This window comes from Nomascus leucogenys, chromosome 1a (assembly GCF_006542625.1).
Source record: "Nomascus leucogenys isolate Asia chromosome 1a, Asia_NLE_v1, whole genome shotgun sequence".
In the NCBI taxonomy this organism is placed as follows: domain Eukaryota; kingdom Metazoa; phylum Chordata; class Mammalia; order Primates; family Hylobatidae; genus Nomascus; species Nomascus leucogenys.
Window position 1 is genome coordinate 77368315 of NC_044381.1, and position 12176 is coordinate 77380490.

Here is a 12176-nt window from a genome sequence, read left to right on the forward strand (position 1 = left end):
AAGTTAGGTATAGAAGACGTATTTTGTTTGCTCTCAGAAAGATTCAAAGCAGTACTTTCTTGAGTTTATAGGTCTCCAGTATTGTTTTTACCTACACCAAATGATAAAATTGCTTCCTTCTATTTCTTCTGTGTGTTTACAAAAAAAAATGATGTTTTTGAATAACAAACAGATATTATACCTGCAACTCTTGGTTCTGAAGAATGCATCTTTATTGGTCTTACTAATTTCTGAGATTCATAAGGAAGAAATAATTGACTGCTTTGAGTTTTATTCAATGCAAGTACATGCTCATCTATTTCAAAAATTCTAAAGAGAAAGGTGAATTACATTAAATATTAGATAAGTTAAAATTAACATATTTTAATGCTAGGAGGCATATTTAGATACTATATAATAAACCCCTCATTTTGCAGATAATAAAACTGAGTTCCAAAGAATTTAATAGACTTGCCCAAAATGACTGAATTACTTAGTAGTGGTGTCAGAGCAAAAACACACTTCCCCTGATTAAATTCAATGCTCTTCTCAATATAGTCCACTCTTATTTTTAAAATATAATCATTGCAAAAGACTTTCTACACATGTCAAAAACATTTTAAGCCAAAACTTGTAACTACAAATAGCATGCTTCAGATTTCATGGTACTTTAAACTTTAAAAAGACATATTCAGAAATAAATCAACCAACATGAATACAGAAATTGTTAAAACAGTATTATAATCATAAATGGGTCTTTTAAGTTTTTTACTGAAAGAATAGTTTTCACTAAATTTTACCTAAATTGAAGAAATAGAATAAACACTGTCAGAATATATATTGAGTTAAAAATGACTAAATATTTATATGTTTCTGTCAATACATGGAATTTTTCTTAAAGGCGGTCAATAAAGTAAAATTCTGTCTATTTACCTATTTTTTCAATTAACTTCACTATAAAATTAAAGACACACTTACATTGAATGTGGTACATAGGAGTGGAGGAATCGAGAAAATAACACATCCAAAAAAAGTAGGATCAGGGAAATTAACCCGACAGAAGAGTGTGTTGAAAAATCAGATTAAGGGCCATGCAACTTGAGGAAAGGAGTTTCAGAAGAATGAAAAAGGATATTAAGTAGGGGGAAGAAGTAAAAGTTGATCAGAAATAGCAATAGTAATACATCTATTTTTCTGTCATACAATAACAGGCAGAGTCCATCTATTTTTTTTTTTTTGCCCCTATCACTGATCTCTATTTTATCACCATTAAAACGAAAGCCAAGGAAATATGATGCCACACATTTAGTAGCATGCTTCGACTCATCTTCACTCTATAGCAAAGGAAGAATTGGTCAAGGTGGACAGGGTGATAAAAAAGTAAATACCTTGGTATTCCCACCATTGTTTCTGTTTTACTCCTATTGCTGGTCCATCATGGAAAACACTGGACGAATTATACAACTGACAGGTTCTAGAACAGCAGATGTGCTGCTGCTACTGTATTTCTCTTTACACATTATCCTCAGCCTTACTAAATAACAAGCAGATTTTAGTATGAGCTCATAATATTTAAGTTAATAATATTTTTCATAAGAAATTAATAGAAAATAGCCTGCACAACAAAATTTACAGATACTGTGTAAATATTAGTGGTTTGGGATGGAATATAGAATCAAACTTTTAGATGCAAAATATCTGTTCACATAAAATTTTAAAGGTAACCTATACCTTTCTTTTAGTTCTTTTCTGTTTTCTGTATTTTTGTTCTTTTCTTCCAGAGTTTCTGAAAGAGCCTTAGTTTCATAATGCCTAGATATCTGCTAAAAAGACAAATGGGAACACAAAACAAAATAATTACTTGCAAAGCAGTAAAAAAGATATGCTTTATCTTATGTTTTTTCTATATAATCATAAGATTCATATTTTTTATAGTATTTACTGTCTTCTATTTACTGTTATTAAAACAAAAACAAAATTAACAATAAATCACACCCTTTTAACTTCTCCTTACAATTCCATTGGCAAATGTAGATTTTAATGAACTCCCATCTTTTTAAAAACAGATAATCATAAGCAAAGTAGACATTGATTCCTTACATAAGGACACAGTTACCATATATTTTAAAGGAAATGGCATCTACTTTCTTCTGTTTACTAAAATGATATTACTGTTATTTGGTACCTCATACTTAATGAATGATAAGTACACAATATTTAACAGAATTTTCAAAAATTTAGAAAATCACGTATTATATTCAAATTTTTCTCAGAATTTGGAAGCGACTTTGATGGGTTATCATAGCTATTAAATAAAAGCCACAATTTCATGGATGACATCCAAATGTATCCAAGAAAACTTTAAAGGCTAAACTAGTTCTAGCCTAGCTCGCTAAAGATTATAGTCATATATTTTTCAAGTTCAAATTCTTTATTTACTACCTTTTTAAAAAACACTGGCGTAGATCTTTTAATGCCTTTAAAATCCTGTTACTATGTTGCATCTTATTCCTTCCTCATGTTCTCTCCTCAGACCTCAAAGAAAGCTAAACTATTCCCCAAGATATATTCAGTACCTAAATAGATTAAATTATATATAAATTAATATAAAATATATTAATAAAATTAATAAAAAATATAAATTAATATATTCAGTACCTAAAATACCTTTTGGCTCCAAAGGTAATCTAAATTATCTTAAACTTTTCTCCATATGAGGCTCTTTTAAAAATAGCTCTTCTAAAACTGTCAACTAACATACCATTATACTTATACATTAATACACATATTAGAAATATATAACAAAATATATACCTGGTTTAAATAATTAATTTCTATTTCCATTTCATCTACTTCTTTCTTCAATTCAGATGAACTTTTGGTAAGACTGCTGGCATGTTTAAGAATATCTTGTGTTTCACATCTCAAATTAACACTTTTTATGTTAAGGAACTATGTCATATAAGTAAATTTTATATTTATAATATATGTACCATATCAGAAATGATTAACACTATGTGACATAATTTATATGTACATACCATATAAACAGTAAGCAATATTAAAAACAGTATCTGAAAACAAGAGAATAATATAAACATTTGGCAGACTAACAAAGATAATTTATTGTTTATGTTATATATTGAGCTTAAAAAAACATTTCATACAAAATATTTGTTAGGATTATTTCAGTTAAGTATTTTCACAGGGTAGGTTTTTTTTTTTTTTTTTGCTTTTTAAATCAAAGTTCATTGTGTCACTTGGCATAACTAATAAAATATAATTCAGGCCCAAATTTAACTTCTTACGCTTTCATTATTTATTTGTTCAAAGACAATATTAAAAATATACCCATTTCAAGCCAACAACAGTATGCTGGAGAAAAACAAAATCGACCAAATTTCCCTTTTCTTGCTCTGTAAGGCTCATCAGTGTAATCTACAGAACTCAAAAGAGAGGCAGATCTTCGATTTGGACTTTCTGCTTGAACTGGATTTGTGCCCAATTTCAAGTAAAAAATCCTCAACTATTAATAGACATTCCACGTGGTTATTAGCTAATACAATGTCCTAAATTACAATCCACTTAGGAGAATTTGAAAATGATAGAATAGTGACAGTTAACAAGAATTCCAGAGAAAATTAATCAGGGCTTTCCTATTCTGCCTTAAAATATGCATGATTTATATGCTAGAATATAAAATTTCAAGTGAATCATGATTTATAAGTCTATTGTTATCAAGTCTCCATTAAAATGTTAGATACAGATAATTAAATCCTAATCTTCAAATCTTCCTGCCTCCATTCACCTCTTCCTGTTTGTCATGCAACCTTATATCTCATCCCATTCCACATCCACCTCCCTAAACCCTTGCTATGCCTTCAGCGTCTACTAACTTTTGCCCCTTCCCACTGAGAAGTTAAAGCACAAATGGGCAGCAAATGAACAACAAAAAACAGAAGAGACTAAAACCAAAACATGGAAAAAGCTAGCAGCAGAAGAGTTAAAAGGATGGTTTAGAATGAAGCAGACAGAAAGCAAGGTAGAATGTAGGGATAAAGAAGACTTAGTACTAACAGTGGAGTTATAATCTGATAGGAAAGCATATGAAGGATTGTGGAGGTTGAAAGAGGATTAAAGTTTCAAGTTCATCATCAGGGACGATCTCTCTGACAAACAGGTGAGACTTAGACCAATTAAGAATTACTTAGGCATCTATTACAGTGGTACTGTATTAGAATTATTTGTTTACATGTCTGTCTTCCCTACTAAACTCTGAGCTCCTTGGAAGAGAGCTCTGTATCGTCTTCAGTATTGCCTGGCACAAGGTAGGTTCCCAATGACAAATGAATGAATAAATGTAACTCACCTCCTTTGCACCTTCCATTCTAACAAGTAATAATCAAGCAATTTAACTGGAATTTTCATTGGTAAGACAGACCAATATGATATTTTCATTGGTTTGGTTCCTAAGACACACCACTTAAACCCAAATACATATGCCATTTTATTTTCACCAAAGTTGCTTGCTTCTGATCACATAAATATACATGAAAATGAATCCAAGATGACCTTTAAAATTACCTTTGAAATATTTTAATTAAACACAAAACAAATCCATGTTATTTTCACAAAGGAAACACAGTAACAATTAAAATACAAAATAATGCTTATCTAATAAAAATTATAAGTACAAATACTATTGTGGATACATGTTTAATGTCCATTTAGTAAGTGATGGAAAGGGAGCAGGCACTGAAAAACAAAGTCACAGCATAAGCTGATTATTATATTCTTTTCATTACAAAGATATCATAATTAAAACAATATAACAAAAATAATACCTCGAAATTTCATAAAAATTGTTTCATTCATTTTTAATTGTTCAGTACATGCCAACACTCTGCTTTGAATTTCTTCATGTTCTTTTTTCTTCTCATAATATTCACATGAAAAGGGTGTTTCTGAGTATTTTAGTTGGTACTGCTTCAAAACTTCTTTATACTGACATATATAATCATGATACATTTCTCTGTAAAATTAAAACAAATGATGTCTATATAACAACAACAGATCTAAAAACTTTGTAAATACACTGTTAAAGTCTACTAAATTAAGCATAAAAGGCAAATCAAATGTCTTCTTATTCTTGCTTCCCTCAATATTGTCTGCCCTTTAGACTTTCCTTAACTCCACCACACTTCTCAACTTGACTCTTTTTCTTCATTACCTGAGTGATTCACTTCTTAATTCTATTCAATTTAACTCCTACTCCCACCATTTTAATGACGCTATTCTTCCTAAGATCACCAATGACCAAATTTGTACAACTGAATGATCTCTTTTTAGTACTCATCCTAATTGACACTGCAGAACCTGGTTCTTCTGATGACTTACTCCTTGTGGAACCTCTCTCCTCCCTGGCTTCTGAGTCTCTACTCTCCCCAGCTCAGCTACTTCTATAACCATATCTTTTTAATCTTCAATTTTCATTAGCTAAAATTATCACATGAAGTCATGTTCTATGTATTAGAACTCTGTGTTCACCATCATGTATATACCCCATAACTATTTTATGAAGAAAATTTTATCACGGCTTAGAAGAACTCCTCTAGTCCAGCTCCAGTAGTAGTGGATGGTCATCTATTTAGGCACAAATCTTGAGTGAGACAGTTAATTCTTGCAAAAGGATATTAACCTTTTTTACTTTTTTCTTTTTTATTATACTTTAAGTTTTAGGGTACATGTGCACAACGTGCAGGTTTGTTATATATGTATACATGTGCCATGTTGGTGTGCTGCACCCATTAACTCGTCATTTAGCATTAGGTATATCTCCTAATGCTATCCCTCGCCCCTCCCCCCACCCCACAACAGGACCCGGTGTGTGATGTTCCCCATCCTGTGTCCATGTGTTCTCATTGTTCAATTCCCACCTACGAGTGAGAACATGTGGTGTTTAGTTTTTTGTCTTTGCAATAGTTTGTTGAGAATGATGGTTTCCAGCTTCATCCATGTCCCTAAAAAGGACATGAACTCATCCTTTTTTATGGCTGCATAGTATTCCATGGTGTATATGTGCCACATTTTCTTAATCCAGTCTATCATTGTTGAACATTTGGGTTGGTTCCAAGTCTTTGCTATTGTGAATAGTGCCACAATAAACATACGTGTGCATGTGTCTTTATAGCAGCATGATTTATAATCCTTTGGGTATAGACTCAGTAATGGGATGGCTGGGTCAAATGTTAATTCTAGTTCTAGATCCCTGAGGAATCGCCACACTGCCTTCCACAATGGTTGAACTAGATTACAGTCCCACCAACAGTGAAAAAGTGTTCCTATTTCTCCACATCCTCTCCAGCACCTGTTGTTTCCTGACGTTTTAATGATCACCATTCTAACTGGTGTGAGATGGTATCTCATTGTGGTTTTGATTTACATTTCTCTGATGGCCAGTGATGATGAGCATTTTTTCATGTGTCTTTTGGCTACATAAATGTCTTCTTTTGAGAAGTGTCTGTTCTCATATCCTTTGCCCATTTTTTGATGGGGTTGTTTGTTTTTTTCTTGTAAATCTGTTTGAGTTCATTGTAGATTCTGGATATCAGCCCTTTCTCAGACGAGTAGATTGCAAAAATTTTCTCCCATTCTGTAGGTTGCCTGTTCACTCTGATGGTAGTTTCTTTTGCTGTGCAGAAGCTCTTTAGTTTAATTAGATCTCCACTGTCAATTTTGGCTTTTGTTGCCATTGCTTTTGGTATTTTAGACATGAAGTCCTTGCCCATGCCTATGTCCTGAATGGTAATGCCTAGGTTTTCTTCCATGGTTTTTATGGTTTTAGGTCTAACATGTAAGTCTTTAATCCATCTTGAATTAATTTCTGTATAAGGTGTAAGGAAGGAATCCAGTTTCAGCTTTCTACATATGGCTAGCCAGTTTTCCCAGTAGCATTTATTAAATAGGGAATCCTTTCCCCATTTCTTTTCATCAGGTTTGTCAAAGATCAGATAGTTGTACATATGTGGCATTATTTCTGAGGACTCTGTTCTGTTCCATTGGTCTATATCTCTGTTTTGGTACCAGTACCATGCTGTTTTGGTTATTGTAGCCTTGTATTATAGTTTGAAGTCAGGTAGTGTGATGCCTCCAGCTTTGTTCTTTTGGCTTGGGATATGAACTTTAAAGTAGTTTTTTCCAATTCTGTGATAAAGTCATTGGTAGCTTGATGGGGATGGCATTGAATCTATAAATTACCTTGGGCAGTATGCCATTTTCATGATATTGATTCTTCCTACCCATGAGCATGGAATGTTCTTCCATTTGTTTGTATCCTCTTTTATTTCATTGAGCAGTGGTTTGTAGTTCTCCTTGAAGAGGTCCTTCACATCCCTTGTAAGTTGGATTCCTAGGTATTTTATTCTCTTTGAAGCAATTGTGAATGGGAGTTCACTCATGATTTGACTCTGTTTGTCTGTTATTGGTGTATAAGAATGCTTGTGATTTTTGCACATTGATTTTGTATCCTGAGACTTTGCTGAAGTTGCCTATCAGCTTAAGGAGATTTGGGGCTGAGACGATGGGGTTTTCTAGATATACAATCATGTCATCTGGAAACAGGGACAATTTGACTACCTCTTTTCCTAATTGAATACCCTTTATTTCCTTCTCCTGCCTGATGGCCCTGCCCAGAACTTCCAACACTATGTTGAATAGGAGTGGTGAGAGATGGCATCCCTTTCTTGTGCCAGTTTTCAAAGGGAATGCTTCCAGTTTTTCCCCATTCAGGACGATAGTGGCTGTGGGCTTGTCATAGATAGCTCTTATTATTTTGAGATACATCCCATCACTACCTAATTTATTGAGAGTTTTTAGCATGAAGGGTTGTTGAATTCTGTCAAAGGCCTTTTCTGCATATATTGAGATAATCATGTGGTTTTTGTCATTGGTTCTGTTTATATGCTGGATTATGTTTATTGATTTGCATATGTTGAACCAGCCTTGCATCCCAGGGCTGAAGCCCACTTGATCGTGGTGGATAAGCTTTTTGATGTGCTGCTGGATTTGGTTTGCCAGTATTTTATTGAGGATTTTTGCATCAATGTTCATCATGGATATTGGTCTAAAATTGTCTTTTTTTGTTGTGTCTCTGCCAGGCTTTGGTATCAGGATGATGCTGGCCTCATAAAATGAGTTAGGGAGGATTCCCTCTTTTTCTGTCGATTGGAATAGTTTCAGAAGGAATGGTACCAGCTCCTCCTTGTACCTCTGGTAGAATTCGGCTGTGAATCCATCTGGTTCTGGACTTTTTTTGGTTGGTAAGCTATTAATTATTGCCTCAATTTCAGAGCCTGTTGTTGGTCTATTCAGAGATTCAACTTCTTCCTGGTTTAGTCTTGGGAGAGTGTATGTGTCGAGGAACTTATCCATTTCTTCTAGATTTTCTAGTTTATTTGCACAGAGGTGTTTATAGTATTCTCTGATGGTAGTTTGTATTTCTGTGGGATCAGTGGTGATATCCCCTTTTTCATTTTTTATTACATCTATTTGATTCTTCTCTCTTTTCTTCTTTATTAGTCTTGCTAGCGGTCTATCAATTTTGTTTATCTTTTCAAAAAACCAGCTCCTACACAAAAAACCCTTCAAAGAACCTTTTTTTCTTATTTGACCTGTGCTCAATTCTACAGGAATCAAAATTACAATGGTCTATGGGCCAAATCTAATCTGCCACCTATTTTTGTACAGCCCACGAACTATGAATGATTTTTACATGTTTAAATGATTGAAAAAAATCAAAAGAATATTCCATAACACATTAAAATTATATGAAATTTAAACTTCAATGTCCATAAATAAAGTTTTATTAGACCATAGCTCATTTATTTACATATTATCTGAAATTCTCTGGTGCCATAATAGCAGAGTTGAGTAGTCATGGCAGATGTTGGCCCACAAAGGTTAAAATATTAATACTTACTATCTGGTCCTTTACCAAAAAAGCTTGCCAACTCTAATCAAAAACATTGAAAATGTTAAATCCAGTTCTTTATAGAAAATATATTCTTAAATCTTCTTTTTGCCCAATTCTTATCAAATACTTAGTTTCAAAAAAATTCATAGAAAATTTTTTGAAAATATATGGTCCTTACATTCCTCAAGATTTTCTCATTTCTTGGATCAAGGTATACTCTATGGGGGAGTTTCTTAAAAGATACTCTAATGATTATCTCACCTTAGCAGATTAGAGAAGAGCAAGTCTTCAAAAACTGCACACACGAGAAGAAAAGTAAGGATAACAGCCCTGTGCTAGTCAGTGGGTCTGAATCTTAAGAAAGTTTTAATTTCTGAATATTACTAAACTGTCCCCTTTAGCAAGGAAAAGCAGTTGAGCCCCAAACAAGCTCCTATTCCTCTAAATGTATATTTGCTAATTAAGACCCACTTACTATTTAATCGCTTGGGAAAAATGGTCCAGGGAAGAAATACCTATAAGAAAATTAAGCCTGGGTCACCAGTTCCAGGTGAGATGAATATACCACACCCACCCTATTCATACTGTATATTCATGCTCACTCTTCTAACATACTCCATATAGAAACTCTGGCAGAGCCTAGCATAGCTAAGTCATGGTTAAACAAGAGTCATTATTATCTCATCTGTGCCAGCAATACTATTTTTCATGAATGACTTGAACAGGGATGGGAGATTAGGAGAAACAAGCAACTAACTGGTGCCTCTACTTCCTCCATTATCCATGAAACCAACAAATGAGTTATTTTCCATTTATAAATGCCTGGTATTGAAGCATCAATTCAGTTAAGCTATGTTGCTGGTTTAAGAAAGAATGACGAGTTAATGGGTGCAGGAAATCAACATGGCACATGGATACATATGTAACAAACCTGCACATTGTGCACATGTACCCTAAAACCTAAAGTATAATAAAAAAAAAAAAAGAAAAGAAACAGACAACTGTTTTCACTTTAATACCTTCAGTTAGCTCACAGAAGTCCTCTATAACAAACACTGTCAGAGAAGCACATATTTTAACTGGTTTGCTTTAGCCTCTCACAGAATCATTTTTAAGAATTAATGTTTTATAGTCATGACTTACATTGATAGATGTTATAAGAAGCAGTTATATATATTGTGTTTGGGGCTGGGGGAGGTCACTGAAGCACACTGCACAATTTCCCCTTTAGAGGACCCAGAGATTTCTCTCAAACCTCAGGAAAAGCCTCTACTTATCCTAAGCAATTGACCTGTTTTTTTAAATGAATATTACGAATCCCACACTGATTATATTTCCACAATGCCTTGACTACTAGGAATTTGAAAGCTTAATTCATGCCTATATCTAACAAATGTGCGGGATTCATGGTATGAATTTCTAACTTCATCAAAGGCTTCAACTTCCTGTATTTTCCTTACTTCCCTGCAGCCTTGATTTTTAATCTAGTTTCTTTAAACACTATCCTTTCAAGATGATTATTTAGTCAAATCATCTAAAATCCTTTTTTAAATGAAGCAGGATGTATAAATGACAAGACAAGTCTCCTTCACTGATCCCACCCTCTGCCTACCCTCTAGATGATGGTGTACTCCAGCTTTCTCCTCTTTTTGCTCCATACATTTCCATGGGCAATCTCATGTATTTCCATGATTTCAAAAAGAAGTCCATATCTATAACTTTAGTCCCTACCTTTTCTTAAGACTTGTCTTTGAATATATAGAGTATTGCATTCTAGATTTTGCACATATGTTTTAGTTACAATATAAAAATAGATACTGCTGTCATCCAATTATATTAAAAATAAAAACATTTCAATGTTTTATATTAGGTGAAATTTTTATGCTATATAATGTGTTCAAAGTCTCTTGCCTTGTTTCATTACATTCACTAATTACATTTAATCCTCAAGACAATGTGATTATACATATAATAAAATAAATTCATACAATTATTGGTGTTTCTCTATTAGAATATAACCACTCCATTAAATCAGCTAAGAAACAGAAGTTTGATATAAAATACCATTCGAATATCAATATCCCAAATTTGTTATAAGCTAATTCTACAGGTAACTGTTCCCCCAGATGTTTGCCTAAACAGTTCACTCATAAAGACCATTAATTGATGGACTCTGCTATAATAATTGCTACTGAGAAACAGTTTACATCTAAGGCCATATGTAAATATGTCTAGGGTTAGAGAGAGCTTTTTTTATTATTATTATTATACTTTAGGTTTTAGGGTACATGTGCACAATGTGCAGGTTTGTTACATAGAGAGAGCTTTATAACAAGTAGGTAGACCTTCCACTGCACCCAAGGAGTCCAAAATACTACATTTACTTAAAAATAAAAACTCCTGGCCGGGCGTGGTGGCTCACGCCTGTAATCCCAGCACCAAGGCCAAGACGGGTGGATCACAAGGTCAGGAGATTGAGACCAGCCTGGCTAACACGGTGAAACCCCGTCTCTACTAAAAATACAAAAAATTAGCCAGGCACAGTGGCGGGCGCCTGTAGTCCCAGCTACTCGGAGAGGCTGAGGCAGGAGAATGGCATGAACCTGGGAGGCAGAGCTTGCAGTGAGCCGAGATTGTGCCACTGCACTCCAGCCTTGGGGACAGAGCGAGACTCCATCTCGAAAAAAAAAAAAAAAAAAAACTCCTCGAGTACACAATGTCTACATTTTTCAATTGACATTCTTACACACCATGTCCTAATAATACAAACTTATACAATTGATAATCTTTATATATGTACTATACTTGTCTTTTTCAATAGTTTCTTGATAAACAGTAAATTGGTCCTGCATATAATCTTCATGTTTACGGAAAACATCACATGTTGGCTTCCAACTATAGAAAAAAATATATTTGTAATTAGCAACTCAGAATGATAATCAAATTGATAGAGATAATAAAAAAATGAACATAATCATTTAAAGAGAAATGAATATTTCTCTTCCTGGAGAAAACAAACTACATCAAGAAAAGTATTTCCATCTCATATCACTCCCACTACCTCCATTCATGGACTATTATGCTCAAATATCAATATTCACGAATTTTTATATTAAACTTGTTTTTGAACCATTACTAGGGAAGGAGCAAATGTGACATGGCTGGATTGCATATTGCTACTGCATTTCTATTATACATTTTGTAACACTCCAATATCAGCCTTTCT

The 12176-nt window shown here is 33.6% G+C and overlaps 1 protein-coding gene across 1 annotated transcript in view; it reads right to left on the bottom strand.

The window, feature by feature from the left end:
- Positions 1-12176, bottom strand: part of C1AH14orf39 (chromosome 1a C14orf39 homolog) — a 47601-nt gene that overhangs the window by 27780 nt on the left and 7645 nt on the right. Inside the window, exons 5-10 of the mRNA XM_003267764.2 lie at positions 11756-11845; positions 4824-5011; positions 4692-4734; positions 2794-2914; positions 1711-1802; positions 182-309 (exon numbers count right to left, since the gene is read on the bottom strand). Of these exons, the coding sequence (XP_003267812.1) occupies positions 182-309; positions 1711-1802; positions 2794-2914; positions 4692-4734; positions 4824-5011; positions 11756-11845 (662 nt within the window). The remainder of the gene's footprint in view (positions 1-181; positions 310-1710; positions 1803-2793; positions 2915-4691; positions 4735-4823; positions 5012-11755; positions 11846-12176) is intronic.